At 40.6% G+C, this 23,086-nt stretch overlaps 1 protein-coding gene across 4 annotated transcripts in view; it reads right to left on the reverse strand.

Annotated features, from left to right (window-relative positions):
- Nucleotides 1–17,018, reverse strand: part of GDAP1L1 (ganglioside induced differentiation associated protein 1 like 1) — a 55,414-nt gene extending 38,396 nt beyond the window's left edge. For 3 of the 4 annotated variants that reach the window (XM_032218846.1, XM_032218847.1, XM_032218845.1), the window contains exon 1: nucleotides 16,839–17,018. In XM_032218846.1, coding sequence (XP_032074737.1) covers nucleotides 16,839–17,018 — 180 coding nt within the window. Of the gene's footprint in view, nucleotides 1–9,683; nucleotides 9,693–16,838 lie in introns of all 4 variants that reach the window. The other variant, XM_032218844.1, reaches the window with a different exon arrangement.
- Nucleotides 17,019–23,086: the final 6,068 nt, after the last annotated feature.

Here is a 23,086-nt window from a genome sequence, read left to right on the forward strand (position 1 = left end):
CTGCGCATGCTGGGGATAGTGATTGAGGTGGCCAAGGCCAACTGTCCTGCCTACCAACCTGATGATGCTCTTTGAAGATGGAACTCACATGACACATAAGGGATTTGCAGATTGGACTGTGGGATGGGGTTACCAGGGAAAGGGGGTTGGGTCACATATTGATATGTATGATTTCGCGCACTTTTGCCTCAGATCTTGCTTTGCTTAGCTGCTATCTTTTCATAACCAGTAAAAGTACTCTTAATTCTGCGAAATGGAGTTAAGTGGTTTCTTTCTTGGTTGCTGAGGGAGGCCGGCTTGACAAATTTGAACATTGGGCACTAACAAAATGAAATTCAATGGTGAAAAATGCACAGGTACAGTATATATGGTACCTTGCTCAATAGTAGGGATCTTGGAATCCTAGTGGACAACCATTTAAATATGAGCCAGTAGTGTGCAGCAGCTGCCAAAAAAGTCAACATAGTTCTAGGCTGCATAAACAAAGGGATAGATCATGTGCACTGCCACTTTATAATTGGTAAGGCCACACTTGGAATACTGCATCTAGTTTTGGTCGCCACAATGTAAAAAAGATGTGGAGACTCTAGAAAGAGTGCAGAGAAGAGCAACAAAGATGATTAGGGGACTGGAGGCTAAAACATATGAAGAACGGTTGCAGGAACTGGGTATGTCTAGTTTAATGAGAAGAAGGACTAGGGGAGACATGATAGCAGTGTTCCAATATCTCAGGGGTTGCCACAAAAAAGAGGGAGTCAAGCTATTCTCCAAAGCACCTGAGGTAGAACAAGAAGCAATGGGTGGAAACTAATCAAGGAGAGAAGCAACTTAAAACTAAGGAGAAATTTCCTGACAGAAAAATTAATCAGTGGAACAACTTGTCTCCAGAAGTTATGAATGCTCCAACACTGGAAGTTTTTAAGAAGATGTTAGATAAACATTTGCCAGAAATGGTATAGAGTTTCCTGTCTAGGCAGGGGATTGGACTAGAAGACCTCCAAAGTCCCTTCCAACTCTCTTATTCTATTCTAAGATGTGAAAGGCCAGCAATTCCAGGCTGATCTGGCCACCGATGAGAAAGGCTAATACTTGTAATTCAGTTGTGTCTTTTGACATACACAGCTTTTCTCATCACAGAAATTTTAGAATCTAGAGTTGAAAAGTTGGGAAAGATCTTACGGGCTTGTTTTTCCAACCTCAGAACCTAACAATATTATTGAATTTCATGATAACAGAAGACATGAATAATCCACAGCACATCATTGGAGCTACAAGATTATCATCCTGATTACTGTCTCTCCAAACTTGAATAGAAATTAGGATGAAAAGCATATTTAGATCAAAGTACTTATTTAGTAAGATCTCACTCATTAATTAGCCATAAACATCAAGAGTTCAGCATGCCTCTCTCTGCAGATCATTTAACTAAAAATTCAGTCCATATTCTTAGGCAATATAAATTGCAATTTGTCCAAAAGAATCAGGCAACCCTAAACCACAAGTACATCCACAACAACTGCTAATTAATCCACACTAATTCATTCTGAGATAAAATAATTTAATATTTTCCAATAGGCCCTTTTGTATTGGCACTTTTCTGTTTCTTTCTGAGAAATTATATGTCAATTCTGGCTTCCTTTCTTACATTCTAGCTATTATACGATAGCAGCTGATGTGCCTTGAACACTTGGCATATTTTTCCTCCCAGGTGTTGTGGCCTGACAGCAGAGCTGGCAGCAGATTCGGACAGTGAGGAGGTTGGGGAGGAACATGGGCCAGTCCTGGAGTCTGGAGAAGGCTTTTATGAAGGTTCTGTGTCAGAGGCAGAGAGGGGGGCAGAACCGTAGGCCAGCTATCAGCTGCCTTCAGAGTCATACATCAGTAAGGCAGACAAACAGCTGGAGCCTGTTCCCAGGGTGTGCATACGCAGAATTACCAGATGAAGGGAACAACTAAAGAACAGGGGTCGACTTGGGAGCAAGGCCAGACAATGAATGGCCTCTCGCAGAGGAAATAAAAGAGGAACGAAGGGGGAGTGGAGTTTGCAAGAGACAATTAGTTCGTTAATTAGTTCATGACTCTCCGAGACTCCTTGCCAAGTTCTACAGATATCAGCCTGTCAGCTCTCCAAGTCAGATAAGGTCTGTGACTGTAAATCCTCCTTTGAAAGACTTTGCTGTATGTGAATGAGCAGAATTCACAGTAAATTAAATAAAGGAGTTTTTGTCAGGACAAGGAGTCTGCTTCATGTTCTTGGGAAGCCTCAGTCAGAACACCAGGTGTCACTGAAAACTGGAAAATAAAGAGTGTGACTGACTTAAACTGGGTTGATAAATAATGCCTTTTCCAAAGTAGTTCTGGGAACTGCAGTTCTGTGCAGAGTTGATGGCAGTGGGAACTACCGGTAATCCAGAGTAGGAGGTGAAGCCTGAGTGTGAAGACAGAGAGAACATCTTGAAACTTCTAAGATTTCTTCAGAGCCTCTGAATCTTAATCATTATCTTAAGGAAGTTGAATCTTCTTAACCGTCATTGAAATTACAGTTCCCATTTGGAATTATAGAGGTGTTATAGAGGAAGCAGACTTTTGATTACATACTTGTGACCATCCTCTTAACTTTTCTGAACCTCCTGCCTCCTCCCTTGAAGAGAGAGAAAAAAGGCTCTCACTGAGTCAGACAATAGGTGACACTATTCACTAGATCCAAACACTAGATTTAGTCCTGTCCATCACTGACAAGAAAAAGTCAGCAAATTATTGCTGAAGGAATATTATGAATTCTGAAACAGTTGGTCTTTTTCAATGGCACAAATGGATAATCTTTCATTGGAATAGAATAGAATAGAATAACAGTTGGGAGGGACCTTGGAGGTCTTCTAGTCCAACCCCCTGCTCAGGCAGGAAACCCTACACCATTTCAGACAAATGGTTATCCAACATCTTCTTAAAAACTTCCAGTGTTGGAGCATTCACAACTTCTGGAGGCAAGTTGTGCCACTGATAATCTACCCTCAGGTGCTTTGGAGAATAGTTTGACTCCCTCTTCCTTGTGGCAATCCTTGAGATATTGGAACACTGCTATCATGTCTCCCCTAGTCCTCCTTTTCACTAAACTAGACATATTCAGTTCCTGCAACTATTCTTCATGTTTTAGCCTCCAGTCCCCTAACCATCTTTGTTGCTCTTCTCTGTACTCTTTCTAGAGTCTCCACATCTTTTTAACATCATGCCGACCAAAACTGAATGCAGTATTCCAAGTGTGGCCTTACCAAGGCATTATAAAGTGGTGTTAACACTTCACGTGATCTTGATTCTATCCCTCTGTTTATGCAGCCTAGAACTGTGTTGGCTTTTTCGGACATCCTGAGAATTGAGTTTGGAGTATTTTGTATGTAGAGGATGTATTCTACCATTGATATTAAAGCATGTTGTAAAGCATTGTGAAGCATTACATAAGTCTAAGTGCTATTGCATTCCTCTTGGTGTCCCAAAATGTTCCTAAAAAGATTTAGAGTCAATATCATATATGGGTTTATATGGGTTTATTATCTGTACACTCAGAACAAAATCCAGCTACCTTAAAAGGTAAATGTTCCCCTTGCACATATGTGCTAGTTGTTCCCGAATCTAGATGACGGTGCTCATCTCCATTTCAAAGCCAAAGAGCCAGTGCTGTACATGGTCATGTGGCCAGCATGACTAAATGCCAAAGGTGCACTGAATGCTGTTACCTTCCCACCAAAGGTGGTTCCTATTTTTCTACTTGCATTTTTATGTGCTTTCGAACTGCTAGATTGGCAGAAGCTGGGACAAGTAACGGGAGCTCACTCTGTTACGCGGCGCTAGGGATTCGAATCACCGAACTGCCGACCTTTCTGATCAACAAGCTCAGCATCTTAGTCACTGAGCCACTGCGTCTCTTCCTTAAATTCTGCTTAAAGCTTCCATGGCAAAAGGTTGCCATATTTTTTGTGTATCCTGATTTCAAATGTCCAAGAGTGAAAATCCTGCTATTGTGCAACATGGTTTGCCATGTAATATAGAAAGTTAAATTTAAAATGCTTCAGGGCTCAGTGTCACTCCACTCCCTCATTTCCAGAAGCTGCTGTTCAGTGATGTTTATTTCTCAGAGCTTTTAAGACACTCTGAATGCAAGCCAATTATGAGGATTTGGACTAAAGGTAATGAGATGAAATAAATGCCTCTGCACATATTATCTCAGCAAAGTGTTACTTATATGGTGACTACAGTATTGAGCATTCAAAATTATATTGGTTGCAAGGGGTTTAGAAATAGGGCATGGTTAGCTTTCTGTCATTCTAATCTTGTAACACCCCGCCCCCCAAAGAAAGTTTGGGATATTGTGGTACTCACTTGGCTAACTCTCAAGCTAGGCAGAGAAGGAGAGGGTTAACAACTTCTACATCACAAGATGCCAGTTTTATGATATGAGAAACTTAACATCTAAAATCACAATAGGAAGTTCTGTTTTCTGAGAATTGGGGCAAGAAAATTGAGTTGTCTAAGGATCATGTAAATGTTGGAGCGTAGGAGTGCTGAACCCTCTTATGGAAAGGCTCTTATGCATGGTATTTTCCCTTCCAAATCAAATTCAGGAAAACTCACTGGTGGAAAATGAACTTGGATAGTCAGTCATTGTACCAACCACTAAATCTAAGACTTTTCTTTTATCGTAGGGCTGCCCTGATTTGATGTGCTTCGTTTCTGTTATGAAGCCAATTTCACTTTGAAAATGAACTCTGAATTACGGTAGATAGTAAAATGTTGAATAAATGCTTGAATAGCTAACCATTTTAGAAGATTGAAAAATCCTTGATCCATGAAACAGCAATCATTATTTAGTTAGAATCCTGGTCCAGAAGAATTTGGTTAAATAAAGATAGAAGAATAAGAGTGATAGCATCACAAATTCATATAATTATATATGCATGTGTGTACATGTGTGTGTGTATGTGTGTGTGTATAAAATGTGTTAACTGCCCATCTCATTCACAGAGGAGCTCTGAGCAATGTACAATCCAATCAATATAATAAAATAATAAATATAGCTGGAAAAGATCTTAAAGCTCATGTAATTAACTCTCTATTCAGAATCCACTAGAACAGGGGTGTCAAACGTGCGGCTTACGGGCCAGATGTGTCATGTGCTGTCTCCCACCCAGTTTAGCGAAGGGGAAAGAAGTATGTCGCATGATGCTGCTGTGATGATGCGGGTTTGATACCCCTGCCCTAGAACATCTCTAATAAGTTACTATCTAGCTTGTTTGAAGATGTCTAATGAGAAAATACTAGCACTTAATATGCCAGCCAATTCCATAACTCATACAGTCAGGAAGTTTCTCCTGATGATGATCCTGAATATGCTTCCTTGTAATTTTAACCAAGTGATTTTGATTTGTGGAGTCCCAGTTCCTGGAAACTCTGCAGGCTTGGATTAGGAGAAACCATCTCCAACTAAATCTACTTTTCCCATTTGCAGAGCTGGGGCGGATGTGGCCTGTGCGTGGCACAGTCCGTGGGCTGCCAGTTTGACAGCCCTATCTTAGACTCACTGATTTTGCTTGAAGAGCAGGTGGCAACTGTGGCTAAAGGGGTCTCTGTCAGGTATACCAGTGGCACCCTTTCTTGGGACAAGAAGCCCTTCAGTGGTCACTCATGCTGTAGTCATCTGAAAGCTTCACTACTATAATGCACTGCAAGTGTTCTTGAAAACCCCACAGAAGCTTCAGCTGTTCCAGGATGCAACAGTACAGGCGGTGACGGCATATCTTCATATGCCCATATGATATCTCTGTCCATGAGCTGCACTGGTTGCCAGTCTGTTTCTACATATAATTCAAGGTTCTGTTTATTACCTATAAAGCCCTACAAGGCATAGGGCCAGGTTATTTGAGAGGATCCTATCGCCCATCGTTTCTTCCTTGTGATGGCAGAGTTGGCACACTCCAAGACTTTTCAATTAAACAGTGTTTTCTATTGGTACCCAGGAGGCATGCATTTCCTGTCATAGCAATAGCACTTAGACTTATATACCGCTTTACAGCCTTCTCTAAGTGGTTTACAGAGTCAGCATATTGCCCCCAACAATCTGGCTGCTCATTTTACCCACCTCAGAAGGATGGAAAGCTGAGTCAACTTTGAGCCTGGTGGGATTGAACTGCCAAATTTCAGGCAGTCAACAAGTCAGCAGTACTGTACTCTAACCACTGCACCACCAAGGCCCATGATCCCTTCCAATATGGTCATAGTCCCTGCTCTTTAAAAAGAGACCCTCCTGTGGAAATCTGCATGGCTCCATATCTTGAAGATCTAGATGTATTCCCAGATTTTGGGATGAGACAATTGTGGCCCCTTGGTAAACTTGTTTTTTCCCCCCTTTCATATTGTGTTTAGATCTCATCTTGGGTTTGGTTTGCCTTAGCTTTTAATTTATTATTTGTGATCTGGCCAGATTCAGTTGGAGTTGGGTAATGTCCAAATTGAATTACAAGAGATAGCTAAATGATTACATTCTAGAAAAAGTCTTTAATCTAGAACCTTCTTGAAATGTCAAGACTCAAAATTGCTAGGACAGATGCTAACTAGTAATTCTAGGAGTTGAAGGTTTCAGACATTCATGGAAATCTTTTGTAAGGACCATGTTCAGTGCTGCTGTATATGCACAACATGTGTTGCTAATTATATATTCATATTCTGATTCCTATTCATTGTAGGCTGTCTTGATTTTGATATGGCCAAAAACCGATGATACATTAACAGTATTTGGGCCAGTAAAATTAGAGAAAATGTGGTTTCTCAAAGCTTCATTTGGAAACATAATCATCACAATCCTAAGAAACTTTAATACATCTCTGCCTTGTAACATGGCACAAAAACCAATAGAAGCACCTGCAGAAGCAAAAGAAAATGAAAAGGCAACCGTTTAACCATTTTTCTATTTGTATTAAGCAGTCATAGCAACCTACCTGCGATCGTATTAGGTAAACCCTACTGAAGGCAATTCATAACTAGCATTGACTATTTTAGTCTAAAATATCAAGGTATAGATAACAAAGCATGCTTATCAAATGTTTTTAAAATGATAGCTTGCTTAATGGGAAATAATGGGCTAGTTTACTAGAAAGCTAAAATTAATTCAGGCATATAATATTAGTTGTTAATTTATACACAGAGCTCTCAATTTAGGATATAATTAAGTATAAGGGAAAGAAACTAATTAAGCACTTTCCTCCTTGTATTTTTCCGTTATTGAGAAGTGACAATTGCCTTGAAGTACTGATCTTGAGATTACCTGTAATTATATATTGACTAGAGATGTTTCATGCATATTTAATGGGAGAAAGAGACATTTATTGGGTCTAACCGCATTGTTTTATTTTACAATTCATTCCACCCTGCTTCCCTGTATTCCTGTACTCCACTGTTTCTCAATCTTGGCAACTTTAAGGTGTGTGAACTTCAACTCTGAGAATTCACAAGCCAGAATTCCCATACATTTTAAAGTTGCCAAGGTTGAGAAATATTGCTGTGCTCACCAAAGTAAAATTGAAGTACATTTTTCAAGTAGAACCTCATTCCGTTTCCTTTGGCAATACTTGCGTACTATAACATGGCTGGCATGAAACTCAACTGATGAGTGACGTGCGGTGAGGTTTATTGCTGGTGAGGCACTGACACAGTGGTGGGTTTCAAATTTTTTTTAGACTTGTGGACTTCAACTCCCAGAATTCCACAGCCAGGCATGCTCAGTTCTGATTTAAAGTGACAGAATTTGTTTTTCTCCTTTGCGAAATAAGTTTCCTTCTTTCTTTTTCTTTTTCTTCTCCTTTCCCCTCCTTCCTCCCTCTCTTTCTCCTTCCCCCCTCTCAAACACACACACACACACACACACACACAAAAGTTGGATTGGACTATCTCTCCTACCCCCTTTCCTCTCTCACTCAAACACTCTCTCTCTCAAACAAACACACACACACACACACACACACACACACACAAAGTTGGATTGGAGGGATTCAGGGAGACCACAGGAGGTGGCAGGAAGCCGTTCAAAGAGCCATACTGGAGCACACACACTTTCCCCCAGCTCCGGAAGGATCCAGCCCAACTTCACTGATTACAGGTTTGAAAAGACAATGTTGCTCTGCCTGCAATCAAACTACACTTGGGGAGGGAGAGCACTTCCCTCCAGCCTTTGTCCAAAGCTCTGCAGCAGGAGGATGAAGTTTGAATTCCTCCCCCTCCCTCTGACCCACATGTACCTTCTCCAGCTGTTTCAGAGAGGATTTCAACTCTGCTCTTGCCTATCATCATGAAAAGAAAAAAAATGTAAAAGGAAAAAGGCGAGAGCTGAGGTCAGGCTGAGCTAGTTGCTGCCTCACCGTGGATGACTCTGCTTAACTGTTTAAAAAAGCCTCTAAAAAGCGCCCTCTACAGGAGGAGGCAGGAAAATGACGTGCTTCACCTACGTCAGGAATTTTTAGGCTTTTAACCCTTGCTTAGTTCTGCTCGAGTGATCATAAAACACCTAAAGTCAGACTAGATGAGGCACGGCATTCTCCTGCCTCCTTCTGTAGAGGGTGATTTTTTAGAGGCTTTTTTAAATAGTTAAGCACTAAGCAGAGTCATCCATGGTGACTCTGGCAGCAACTAGCTCAGCCTGACCTCAGCTCTTGCCTTTTTCCTTTTACATTTTCTTTTCTTTTCATGATGACAGTGGTGAGGCTCTGCCTCCCCTGCCTCCCCTGACTGCATGTCCCTGCAACTGATGAACAAAACTATTTCTGGTACATAGTTAAATTATGGGAATTTGCTGATTTGAACGGTCTCAGCAAAATTGTGGAGGACAGAGCCATAGTAGCCATTGTTCATGATAGATAAATGGACTTTTTGGTCCTCCAAATGTATAGCTATGAAACTAATGGAAAAATCCCACTATCTCTTTGAGGGCTTTTTTGAAATAATTACCAGTCCTAAATAGAGTTGTGGACTAGATGGTACTTGATTGGCTCCAATAGGACTCTTCTGAATTTCTTAAGCTGATAAAAATCCTTCAGTTAATTTTAATTTTAATTTATATTATTCTGGGTTGTTTTTAATTTTACACATATTTAGATGACAGCAACTAGTTTCCTCAAAAAATTGACATCACTTCATGAAATGGCAGGTTGTCATTCATTACCTTTACTCAGATTAAGTGGAATACAGTGTTAGAAAATCTCAAACAATGTTTGATATTTGATTAAAATTGAGTGTTATATAAATAAAACAAATAAAACATGAAAAAAATGTGAACAATGACAAACTAAATTTTAGAATAATAGAAGAAACCTAGAACTGGAAGGGGGCATTTAAGTAATCAAGCTCAGCTTCCTAGTGAAAGAAGCATCTTTGATAGATGAATGCCTGCTTATGTTGGAGCGGAGCCCACCTTGGAGTAATAGGCTACATTGTGGAAGTGTTTTGTTAGGAATATTTTGTTAGAATATTCATGACCGGGAGAGACATGATAACAAGGTCAGCCAATGAATAGGCATAGCAACTAAATCAGCCAATGGGAGCTTAAACAGATCTGAGTCTCTGCTGAGAATCGAAACTGAAACTACTCTGTCTGCTCTGAACTCTGAAATGAAACTAACTGTTCTCTTCTGCTTGTGTTCTGCTTGTAACTTCTACCACGTTGAAAGAATCTATTGGTATTGCACATTTATTCATCAGTTATTATGTATATAAAGAAGTTAATGAATCCAGCTGAATCAGTTATCTGTGTGTGCTTTCTGGATTTGATTTTTCTACAACAAACTCTGATAGATTTTCCTGACATTCTGACAGAATCTGACTTTTTGAAACTTAAATCCATTATACCTTGGTACACGGAGATGATACAGAAATTGTCTTGACCTTCTCTGAGACATTCTTTCATCATTTGAAGAGGGCTTTCATATCTCCACTTTTTCATCTATCTCATAAGAGGTGTTAGTCTCTTATCAGCCTCATTGCCCATCCCCAAAATTCCTCAGATTCTCTGAAACCTAAGCGTGGATGCAATGCTTAAACACTGAACTGACAATAAAAGTATACACTGGAACATACACTTCTCCTATGATTTGAAAAACATTCTTCTGATGTTGTAGGCTGGCATTGCCTTTGCCTTTTTTCACACCACTGACGCATAGTTTGCAATTAGTTCCTGTTCCAAGATCTTTTTATAAATACTGTTACTAAGCCAGGAACACTAATCTTACAGCTGTGTACATTTTCTTTCCTTAAGTAGATCTTTGCCTTTGTCTCAAAATTTCTAATACTATTATTATGGTTGGTTGAACAGTCAACTAGATGTTTAGACTGGATTTGGCATTTTTGTCCGCCTATCAAGTTCTTCCCAAGGACCTGAGACAAACAAATACTGTTGTTTAATAATATTAAAAGTATTATCGAAGATCATAAGCTGTTCCAAGTAAAACTGCCTTTTGCAATTGACTGATGATTATTTTTTCCAGTGCCAAAGAAAGTGATGCTCCAGATGTTTTGGGATTGTATTCAATATGGCTAATACCATTGGTACTATATTTGCTTTCTTTTGCCATAATCATTCTACTCCTATTTGCAGATTTTTATATATTGTGGTTTTCTCTAATATCTTTTCTTCTATTCTGCTGTTTCCAGTGACTGCCACATCCACTACTCAGGTTTTTTGTCTGAATAAGAAGCATATTGCTGGTTTAATAAATATCAACAATAAAACAAGATTAAAACTTCAAAAGGTTTGAAACAGTTGGAACACTGGATAAGGAGGAGGATAAGGAGATTTCAAAGAAATTAAAATAATTATTTGTCTCTTTTTGTCATAGAAGGTGTAAGATAATGCCAATACCTAAACTGATAATCTTAGGGAATCTAAACTTTATAGTAGATATAAAGATCTGGAAACATTCTTATGACTAAAATAACCTGCTTTTTAAAAGGTGGTGTACCATAATTAATGGGTGTGGGCAGCTGATATATTAATAACACTAGACTGGGGTAATCAATAATTTTGAGTTCTATTTTATTAAGTTGACAGATTTTAAGAGAAAAGCAGTGTTTAATTCTTAATTTTACACCATAAAGAAACCTACCAAAGTTTTTAAGGTGTTTGGGGAAAAAACCAGAAAAGAATCAGAAACATTGATGCTCCTTACCCCATGTGATCTATGCATTCTGTAAAAGAGGTGCTATAGTCCAGGGGGTCTCCAGCCTCAGCAACTTTAAGACTGGCTGGGGAATTCCGGGAGTTGAAGTCCTCCAGGCTTAAAGTTGGCAAGATTAGAGACCCCTGCTATAGTCTATAAGGCACCAGGTTGCAGAACTATACTCACTGCCTGTTCACCACTGAAAACAAGTAAACAGCAAGTCCAGATGAACCATTTAAGAGTTCTATTAAGAACTCTAATATGAAATTGCTGATCTTATAACAAGAACAAGAACAATATGGTGCTGTATCAGAAGTCTCAAATATTGTAAGATGGTTATTTTAAAAAGATCTCTGGGAGAGTCTGGAACATACAGCTTAATTTCTGTTCTGGGTGGCTTGGTAGAAAGCATTTTCCAAACTAGTGAGATAAATCTTGCCAAAGCAAAATTAACATGATCTCTGTAAACATAAGCCCTTTCTCACAACTCTTTTATATGGTACTTTGAGTACTTCCAATAAAGTGTTCAAAGGCTTCATCTGAACAAATGTAACTTCATGGAGTAAAAGAAGACATTCTCTTATGAATGACTGATTTACAAAACAGAGATTACAATCAAATAATGTTTGAACTGGAAAGATACTAATACTGGGATCCCCAAGGATGTGTCCTGGAAACATTTTTGCCATGTGTAATGATTATTTTAGGGTGATTAAAACATGGACCAATAGGAAACTTTAATAAGAATAGACATCAACATTTTAAAATCAATGCAATTGTAAGCCAAAATAAACTGATGCACACTGGAGTAAGAAGCCCTATCTATAGATAGTGGTGGGTCATGAAATGGCTACCAGAAGAAACCTAGCTTGATATGTTGCTAGAGAATAGTATTAGGCTACTTTTAACAATGTAAATCTCACACTAGATACCACTACAGCAACAACTGTACTGTGAAGCCTATAAATATATAAAGACAATACACAACATACTAGTACTCAGTAATTGCCTCTTAGCAATGATATTGTAAGACTGAAGAAGTTTCAAAAGATAGAACCAAAATACTTAAAAGACTAGAGAATTCTGTAGAGAAAAGTTACAGTGTTTGGGATTTTTGTGAAGAAATGTTAAAATCTGAAGTTTGTTCAACTAAGAAGAAAGGCAAATTAAGAAGACATAAAAGGTGCAGTGGAGTATGGAGGTAGCCTTGAAGAAAAATATATGTCACTACAGCCACTACAAAGACATCCACCGAATTTTTCAGAGTATAAGACACAACTTTTCCCCTCAAAAAGAGTGTACAAATGGTGCGTCTTATACACCGGATACAACCGATTTTGGCCACCTGAAGCCCTGCCCCCACATCCCATTTTTGTGAAAAATGGGGAATTTTTCCCTTCCCCCACCCCCCCAGAAGCACTCTGCAGGCTTCAGTAGGGCTGGGGGAAGGGGGAAATGCCCCCGTTTTGGTGAAAAATGGGCCATTTTTCACCGAAATGGTGGTGGTTTTGCCTTCCCCCACCACCCAGAAGCACTCTGCAGGCTTCAGCAGGGCTGGAGGAATGGGAAAATGCCTCCGTTTTGGTCAAAAATGGGGGTGTTTTTGCTCTCCCCCATCCCTGCTGAAGCCTGCAGAATGCTCCTGGGGGCCGAGGAGGACAAAAACTTTTTTTCTTACTTACCTCTTTGAAATCTTGGTACATCTCCCCCCCCCCCCATGTCTTAGAGTCCCAAAAATACAGTAATTAACCTGAAGAGACAGGAGAACTGAGGAAGAAGCTTGGGAATAACTTGCTTGACTCTCTTCAGTATAAGAGGGAAAGAAAGAGACTCTCCGCCAGGTTTCCAGCAACAATAGAATTTTAGTAGTACTTTCAGAGTTTGTTTCCTGATCTGGTCTGTCTCTAGAGGTTAATAATATAGATTTATAAACTTATGTATGACATAGAACAATGTTTCTGAACCTTAACAACATCAATATGTGTAGATTTCAACTCTCATTTTCAATTCTGGGAGCTGAAGTCCACACATCTTAAAGTTGCCAAGGTTGAGAGACACTTATGTAGAGAGAAAAAGATTATTTCCTAGTGCCTATGACATCCAGTAATGGAATATTGTTTCAGGTGTGGATTGGGTTATTGGGCTTGCCCCATAGAAGGATTTGACTGGGTCAGTTGCTCTCTCTCAACAACCTATTTTTGGGGGCGGGGGTGTGTGTGGCTTCTTTGGGAGGTAAAATCCCACACACTGTCTAGGTTCCATTGAACTGCCAGAGGAAAGAAAATATGTAACTATTGTCACTATCATGCGATGAAGTTAGATAATGGGAATTTCAGGAAAGAGAAAAAGGAATGATTTCTTTGCACAGTTCATAATTAAAATACTGAATTCCATAGCACAAGATATAAGGATAGATACTAATTTGGATGGCTTTAAAGGCACGAGGAACACAGGGGGTAATAGATGGTGGTCATAATGGTTATATGCTTTTCATAGGGAGGCCAGTAAAGGTTCCAATACCCATTGTAAAGAAATATAAACAAATGTGCTATTGTTGTAGTTCCATTCTCTTTGTGAGTTTCCGTTTGGCATCTGGTTGCTGCAAACTGTTGGATAGGATAATGTTTTGTTCTAGTACAGCACCGTTCCTATAGAATCATAGAACAGTAGGGTTGGAAGGGACCACAAGGTATATATAGGAAAATCAATTAAACAAGGCATAAGAGGTGGCTGGCCAAACTCTTCTTTAAAATCTTCAGAGATGGAGCACCAGAGCCTCCATAGCAGACTATTACACTGTTATAGAGATATTATCATCAGAAAGTTTTTCCTTACATTTAAAGAAAATCTAGGTAACTCTAACTTACACCCACTATTCCTTGTGGGCACAGGAAATATTCCTTGGGCAATTTCTCTATGTACCTGAACACAGCATGTCCCAGTGATGGTTAACCTTTTTGGTGCCAAGTGGCCAAAGCAAATACATGCATACATGCTCCAACCCCCCAAATGGAATGTGAGCGCCCCCGGCGCATGTGACCTGTCCCTGTGTGCATGTTCCCTGCACACGCACCCTGCTTCTCCTAAAAAGGAGGCTTTTCAGGCCCAAAATGGGGCATGGGGGAGACCTCGCAATCTCCACAATTTCTCTCCCCAGCGCATCCAAGCTTCCTCTTGCATTCCTGCCATGGAAAGGCACCTGCGGAGAGTGGAAACTGCAGAAATCGGGGAAGGCACAGACAGCAGAAATGCAGGACAAAGCTAGTGTGCGCTGGGGGCAGAAAGGTAGGGTGCGCTGGGGGGGAACACTGCAGAGATCGGGGAAGGCCCCGCCCCATGCATGCGTGGCAGAGAACTGAAGACTAGCTGGCTGGCAGGAGCTACACCTCAGCTCAGTGGTGGGGTGACACCTGGCGTGCTCGCAGAGAGGGCTCTGTGTGCCACCTGTGGCACGCAGGCCATAGGTTCACCATCATGGGCATATCCCATCTTGTTTAATGTGGCATTTACTATGAAAAAACTTAAACCGTGAAACCAAATTTCTTGTTTTTAAATCCAGGTTCTAGATTTACTGGAATTCCCTGAAAGCTTGCTAGATATTTTTGGCATTAGAAAATAGGTAACGGTGTTGGGGCTTTTCAGATGACATCATTCAAGTCTTCTTTAAAAAAAAAAAAAGTAATTCCTGTTTGTACAAAAATAACTCATATTTCTTTCCAAGTTCTTTATCTCCAAAATATATATTCCACAAATTAGATAGTACAACCACAAATTTTAAAATGTTTAAATAAATATTATGGTTCTAAAATAATTGGAATAGCTTATTTCTGTCACAGGCATTGAGTTTGGAGGTTGTAGAAACCAAACATTCTTGAGACAAAAATTCAGCTGCAATATGTGGGAATAATCTATAGGGAATCAGCTATACAAACATATTCTCTTTCCCTCTCCTTCCACTCCCTCCATCTCTCTCCCCCCTTCCCCCCTTCTCTTTCTGCATGTATTGATTGTTTCTACAGAAAGGGTTATTTTTTATTTGTTAAGAGAACATCGTTTTAGGTACTGAAAACTTAAATTTTTTTGCCCTGGCCATGGTACTGAAACAAGGAAGGAGTATTGTAGGATTTATTATTTCATAGCTTTTTTCAGATATCTGTCTGCAGCCCCATACATGATCTGTTGCTTTTATTGGCAGACACCGTGAAGGGGTGAAGGGTGGGTGGGGGAATGACAAAGAAAGCTCTTCAAATGTTCCGATTCCACCAGGATGTAACTTTTGCACTCATAGGCTGCTAAAAGAATGAGACTTCTTTTCTTATCATGCTGTTAATGCAATTAAATAAAGAGAACTCTAATATGAAGCACAGTCTGAATCCATATTATATACTACATATATCATGCTTATGCAGCATAATCTAAGATTGCATCGGGAACGCAACATCTGCTTTTCAGACAGAGAGAATTTTTGGAAAGCCGTTAAAAACACAAAGAAACACACACACACACACACAGAAACACCCTGTGTGTGTGTGTGTGTGTGTGTGTGTGTGTGTGTGTGTAGGGGAAGGCCTGTCAGAAATCAGTGGTGCATGTTTAGTACTGGCCCTTTAATTGTTCAATCTTCTGTCTCTGGAGCCCCATCAATTCTGACAGAGGTGGGGCTAATTCTAGATTAGTTGTAAAAAAGCATGTATGAGTAGCTCCTTAACTGTTTCCTTCCCAGACATGGAGACAAAGACCTAAAGAAAATACTTCAACGGAGATGTTTTACAATGTAAGAAAAAGAGGCAAAATCCTCTGAAATAAAAGAAGACAACGCCTAGGTTGTTTTTGAAGCTCAGTAAGTACAAAGCAGTCCTTATGAATCATGGATCCAAAGGTTTCTCTAGGGCCCACTGACCCCTTCCCTCCAAAGCATGAACCTATTGTAGGAGGAAAGGAGCAACCTTATATCTGGACAAAACTGCCATTTATATAGCTCCGATATATTACAAATCCCAGTGAAATGGCTGCAGTATGCCGGATATGCATGGCTGTGCAAAATAAAGGTCAGGATTCCCAAAGGCAAATGCTTCTAGTTTCAACATTTGTAACAAAAGCCTGAACAGAATAGCTCCAAGAGTATATCTGTGGGTTTTTTTTGAGGGGGGGGGGATTCCAAGAAAAAGCCTGGCACTTACAGGTACTGCAGTGTCAGAAGTAAAGAGCTGGTTGGGGATAGTGTGACCCTTTCACACATAAATACAGAATCTCCAGTCCTAACATGCCTGCCTCCATTCCGTTACCTGCAAACAATTCATTTTTCTAGGCTGTTCTCCCTCTTCCCATTCATTCAGAAGACTAAACAAGCTGTCAAACAAATGCTTCTCCAAATACATCATGGAAATCTGACCTGCAAATCAAGACAGAGACACATTTGCTCCCTTCCACCCACACTTGGCAAATATTGTTGCAATGGTAAAAACACGGAGACCAAGCAGAGGCGTTTGCTTCAACTCCCTATCTCCAACTGTTCCCCCAGGAAAAATAAAGCAGCCACCTTCTCCCCACCCCACCCTACCCCAGCCTCATAATCTTAACCCCCTAGAATGCAAAGGAAATCATATTGGCTAGCAAGCCCTTCTTCAGTCCAGCAAAGCATTTTACCTTCTGTGAGCTGAAGGATTGGGTCCAGTGATACAGAACCAGCCTGTCCTTGGACCTGAAGGCAGGGTGTGTTGGATCCCGATTCTCCTCAACCTCCGTGGATTTGCCTGCATCATTCTCCAGCGCTGAAATGGGCCACCAGCTGCAGTTTGTGGCAGTAATATTGTTGGGAGTCGCCATGACAGCCCCAGCTTATGGAAGAAGAGAAGCAAACGGAAGCTGCAGCTGCTGTGTGGTCAGACCATCCGATGGGCTCATAGAAATACCTTTGTCGTTGGAACCAAGAGGGTGGGATTTCATTACTCTGTCTGGACTGGCAAAGGGAGCCCAGGTCAGCAAGATCCAAAGCAGCACGGTTCCAAATGAAGCGATGCTCTCTACGCTCCTATACAACCATGAAAAGGATGCAGTGAAGGAACACTGATGCGCTGCATTGTGCCAATCACAACACAATAGACTCTCTCTGCCACCTGGTGGTGGTTGTAGATTAACAGATCTGAAAAAGCAGTTGTCAAAATAAATAGAACTGTGGGAAATGTAGGATGTCATTCTACTGTTTTGGCCAGATTCAGAATTCTAATGTCTGATGCTAAAGACTGAATATTCAGATTATGGATACTTTCTGCTTAAGGTGAAAATTATGCTGTCTGGCTAAGTTGAAATATAATTTTGTAAGATTTTTTTTTTTTAATACTCAGATTTCAAGCTCTGTATAAGAATGATTGGGACTCCAGTTGCATGAGCTTTTATGTAGGAACTTCTCAACAATATACTCTCAGCCACTGCCGGCCATGCAAGCTAAATGGAATCTCCATGCTTAGATGCAATGTATCATGAATTGGGGGGAGGAGGAGAAGAAGAAAGAACTAAGAATAGTTATTTATTTAATATTTAATATTTAATATTAATTTCTTCAAAACCTCTGGAGGCATCTGACTCAGCACTTGTAGAATGACTTTCATCTTAACTAAAAAGTGAGATAATTGATATTATTAATGTGCTAAATACTAACTGTATTGCAGCCATAGTTAAACTACATGAATCAAAACTGATAGGCTGGTCTTTTAAAAATACCTGACTTTCTAATAAGCAAAGATCAAAAAGAGTAAAAAAAAATACTGGGTTAGTAGAAAGTCCTTAAGTGAAAGATCCTCTCATTTCAAAAGTACTATTAATGCTCATACTTGCCTGGGGAGGATGGGGGTTGTAGTCTAATATGGCTGCACTAATCAAAGAGAAAGAGAATGTTTCTCTTTTTCTGGTCAGTCCATTTCAGATGCAGAAGGGACAATCTTCAGGGCCTGGTTTCAACAATCTTAATGTCTGCTTAGTCATAACTTGTTTAATCCCAAGTTATTCAGGACATATTTTGTGCTTTCGAGTCACTCTTTACTCCTAGAGATTGTGTGAATTAGTCCCTGCAGTTTTCTTGCCGAAATCTTGGAAATGGCTTATAATACAATACAATACAATAGCAGAGTTGGAAGGCACCTTGGAGGTCTTCTAATCCAACCCCCTGCCTAGGCAGGAAACCCTATACCGTTTCAGACAAATGGCTATACAACATCTTCTTAAAGACTTCCAGTGTTGGGGCATTCACAACTTCTGGAGGCAAGCTGTTCCACTGTTTAATTGTTCTAACTATCAGGAAATTTCTCCTCAGTTGCTTCTCTAAGTTACTTCTCTCCTTGATTAGTTTCCACCCATTGCTTCTTGTTCTACCCTCAGGTACCTTGGAGAATAGTTTGACTCCCTCTTTTTTGTGGCAACCCCTGAGATATTGGAACACTGCTATCATGTCTCCCCTAGTCCTTCTTTCTCTTAAACTAGACATACCCAGTTCCTGCAACTGTTCTTCATATGTTTTAGCCTCCAGTCCCCTAATCATCTTTGTTGATCTTCTCTGCACTCTTTCTAGAGTCTCCACATCTTTTATACATTGTGGTGACCAAAACTGAATGCAGTATTCCAAGTGTGGCCTTACCAAGGCATTATAAAGTGGTATTAAGACTTCTCATTATCTTGATTCTATCCCTCTGTTTATTCAGCCTAGAATTGTGTTGGCGTTTTTGGCAGCTGCTGCACACTCCTGGCTCATGTTTAAATGGTTGTTCACTGTCTTATCACTGTCTTACTCCTGGCACTAAAAGAAAGTGACTGACCCAAGACAGTGATGGCTAACCTTTTCTTCGTCATGTGCTGAAAGTGCACACGCATGCGCGACAACCCACACTTATAATGCGCACGTGACATTCCTGTGTCCCCCACCTCCTGCATATGTGTGCGCAACACTCCCTGCACTCCCCCCCCCCGCGGCACTTGCACATGCGACTCCCCCTTATGCGGCCTGTTTTGGGCCTAGCAGGTCTCCCTGCAGCCTCCTGGAACCAAAAAGAGGCCATGGGAGGGGTGCCGCACCCTAGGGGGGGGGGACAGGGCCGTGGGAAAAACCATGTCTTCAGGGCTTTTTGAAAGTGTATAAAGGTGGGGGGGCAGTTTTATCTCTGTGGGGATGGTGTTCCACAGAGAGGGAACTACCATGGAGAAGATGCTTCTTTTTGGGCCAATTAGATGGATCTCCTTACTGAAAGGACCAGTGGGACTATTCAACAACTCAATTTAATTATCTACGGTATATAAATAAAAATGTAATGGTTGTTTGTTCAAAATCGCTAATCTCCAAGAGTTCTTCACCAATTGCTTTGAAATTTTGACACAATGTTGCATTCGAATACATGAATGTTTTCATATATAAGTATATTGCATAGATGTCACACCTGTGACAGGTAAAAACATGATTTTTTGTAAAAACATGATTTTTTGAAAACCAGCGCCATCTGGTGGACATAAAAGCAATACACGCTATACTAAATATTTCATGATTCCATTTCAATGTTTCCAGTGCCATCTGGTGGACATAAAAGCAACATACGCTACACTAAATATTTCATGATTCCATTTCAATGTTTCCGATTGCATTGTTATATTGAATTTTCATAGATTTCAATTTATTTTCATTTTAATTATTTCGTGTGACATTGTGTTGGAATTGAGCTGTGTCGTTTACCATAGCATTCATTTAGTGAGTATAGTATATTCGGAAGAGTTCAGCCTCTCTCCAGCTTCGTCCCGACGGTCCCTTTATATGTGTGGCTGGGCTGCAGCCGCACCCTTTCCCCTTTCCGCCCCTCCTCTGACAAGCTTCGGCCATTTCCACCAAGGGGAGCTGAAGCCCTTTGGCCTCCCCCTCCCTTCTCTCCCCTCCTCTCCCGCCGGGCCTTTGCTGTCTGTGGCGGAGTGCCACCTGCGCCATCCCTCGGCCGCCTCCCCCCGCCCTTAAGCCAGCCTACCCCCGGCCAGCCCAGTGGAGCTCCAGAGGAGGTGGAGGCACAGCACAGCGTCTCCCTGCTGGCTGTGTGCACTCTCCACCCCCCCTCACAGCAAGCCAGCTACAGCCTCACTAAAGCGGCTCCAACGGGACAGAGGCGGCGATGACAGCCTGAGGTGCAGCGGGGCTGGGGCAGCCCCTGGGTGCCCCGTGAGGCAGCACACCAAGGACTTCTCCTCCGAGATCCTGGACATCTCACTCTTCCGGGCCACTGACTTTGGGGAGCCCGAGCGCAGCTCCTCTGAGGAACTGCTCAACAACTTCCACGAGGCTGACAGCCCCGGCACTGTCTTCCCCCAACCAGCCTCACCCGGCCCAACAGCCCCGAGTCCTGACCAATGGCAGCACCCACCCACCACCCCACTACGCCCAGACTGGGCCACAGTAACGCGTGACCGGGTACAGCTAGTTTAAAATGATTTAAAAATTATTTTAATTTTTGTTCATTCATATTTCATTTTGTCCTTCCTTTGGCATAGTTTAATGATTCTATTCCACTATTTCTTCGATATTAGTGTAACTCTTGTCCCACGTTGAGTTGTCCTGTGAGTTGGCCATGGCGAGTTGCCCCAAGGTGAATCATCCCACAGCAAGTTGGCTGTGGCAAGTTGGCCCTGGTGAGTTGTCATAGACCCCACAGGGAAAATATATGCATCACACATGCCCATGTGGACTACCAGATACCCCAGGTTAAAAGATATTCCAGTGAATCAGAGAAACTGTGATGAGAAAGTCCCAAGACTATGAAGAGCTGCTGCCAGCCAATATGTAAAATGCTGGTCTGGATGGACAACAATATAACTAATATAAATCAGCTTCCTCTGTCCAATTCTAACATAGAAACATACACATACAAGTAGAAAGCTTTAAATAGATAACTGCTCAGCTTAGGTCTTTGGGTCGACTTTACCCTGCCTATGGTCAGGTATCAGAATAGCTGCTTTCTAGAGTTGGGGAGCCTCTGCTGCTGAGGTCAGAATCTTCTTGAAGCAAAAGAAAACATGAGCGAGAGGAGACTTGAAAATCTTACTTGATAGCTAAATTCTTAATCCAACAGAACAAAATAAGCCAACAGGAGAATCTACTCAAATATCAGAGAGACATAAACCCAGAATTGGGGCATTCATAGCTGTCTTGATCAGTATTGCTGGCTATCCACTGAAGATCATTCCTTATTTCCGTATCCATATTAAGAATTCCTGTACTCTGCTGAAATTTCTTTTTGCCATTCTTGACCTTCTTTTGATCGATCACCTACTGATCTACATATTCTCAGGTCTAAGAATACCAGAAACTAATCCACTGAATTCTTCTGCAGCAGGAGGAATAAGCATCCATAGAAGTTAGAAGGAAACTAGTCAAGGCATCATACATCTATGTCTATCAGATGGTGAATTTGACATTCCTGTTTTTTTCTGGTCTTTAAGTTGGTGCTGACTCCTGAACACACAGACTGCCAAATTTTATATTCTGCAATCCTTCCAAGAACTCAAAGCACCATGCCCACCCTTCCCCAGTACACATTTTATTTTCCCCAGTAACCTTTGGGGGCAAGGGTTTGGCTAGTATTCTCAAATCTTGATGCCCTTCAGATATGTAGGCTAATTCCCAGAATTTTCAGCAACAGTCAGGTTGGCTGGGGGATTCTGGAAGTTGAATTTCACACATCGTACTGCAGCTTCCAGCCTTCCCCATTGTTATGCCTCCAATTGTTTCAGAATGACAAATTGTAATAGGGAACAAGACACATTGGCTCCTCTGAACAAGTACAAATTACTGTGAAGAATCAGTCATGATGTTTTATTGCTATATGATTTCACAGAGTGAAACTAGTCAAGGAGTGTTCTGTGACTGTAAAAGAAAAGTGACATTTCCAAATGGCAGTTGCAAGGAACTTCGGATTAAATCAGAATTTTTGAGCCTAAACTTTGCCATGCATTGTCTACCAGAATGAAAATCTTCTCTTCCAGGTAGGCAGCTTTCTTCATGAGCATGAAATAGGACAATCGTACTTTGAATTCCTGCACAGGGACAGGATACAACCAGAGATTTAAAAAACTGTAATCAAGAAACATTTTTAAAGTCTTGTTACTTGCAAGTTTTGTGACTTTAATAAAATGGCAAAAAAATACAGTAGCTGCATAGTCAGAAAGATCTCTGGCTTTTCCATAAGGATATACACCACTGCACAGAATAAGGATGTACAATGATTGCTTAACCTAGGAATCCCCAAATTCTTCAGTTAATCAACTGCTTCATGAAGTTTCAGATTGTTCACTTACCATTTATTTTTGGAAAATAATAAGCATTACTTTAACTAATAGTACTAAAAATAACAATAGTACTGAAGAATCCCATCAGCCTTTGGGAGTCAATATTGATCACTTTGGTGTACTCTGGCCCAACCTATTTCAAATGCTGCTCAGGCATTTAGAAAACCACTGCATATATTTGACAATTTAAACTGGCGTTTTTTGTTTTGAAAGATCTGATGAAAAAAATCTGGTTTCAAAATTCAGAAAAAGGTTAAATATTTGAGTGTTACCTGGTCTAATATGAACTATTATGTTTTGAAGCAATTGTTTTAAAGCATGGAATGAAGTTTAAAAGGATATGTTGAGTTGGAAAGCATTGCAACTGTCATCAGAAATAATTTCTGTGATTACGATGAATGTTTTACCTAGAATGTGATTTTTTATTTCCTTTCCTTACATTTTCTTTTCTTGCACCTCTACCCGTTCTTTGTTCTTTTTTTTTTTCTTTTTCAAATCTCTGTAATTTCAAACCACCTAATTTTGGTATTCTCCTAGGGGTATTTTTGTTTGTGCCCTTCCATTATCAGCACAAATATAACACAAAT

The sequence above is a fragment of the Thamnophis elegans genome, chromosome 5, assembly GCF_009769535.1.
Source record: "Thamnophis elegans isolate rThaEle1 chromosome 5, rThaEle1.pri, whole genome shotgun sequence".
NCBI classification, from domain to species: domain Eukaryota; kingdom Metazoa; phylum Chordata; class Lepidosauria; order Squamata; family Colubridae; genus Thamnophis; species Thamnophis elegans.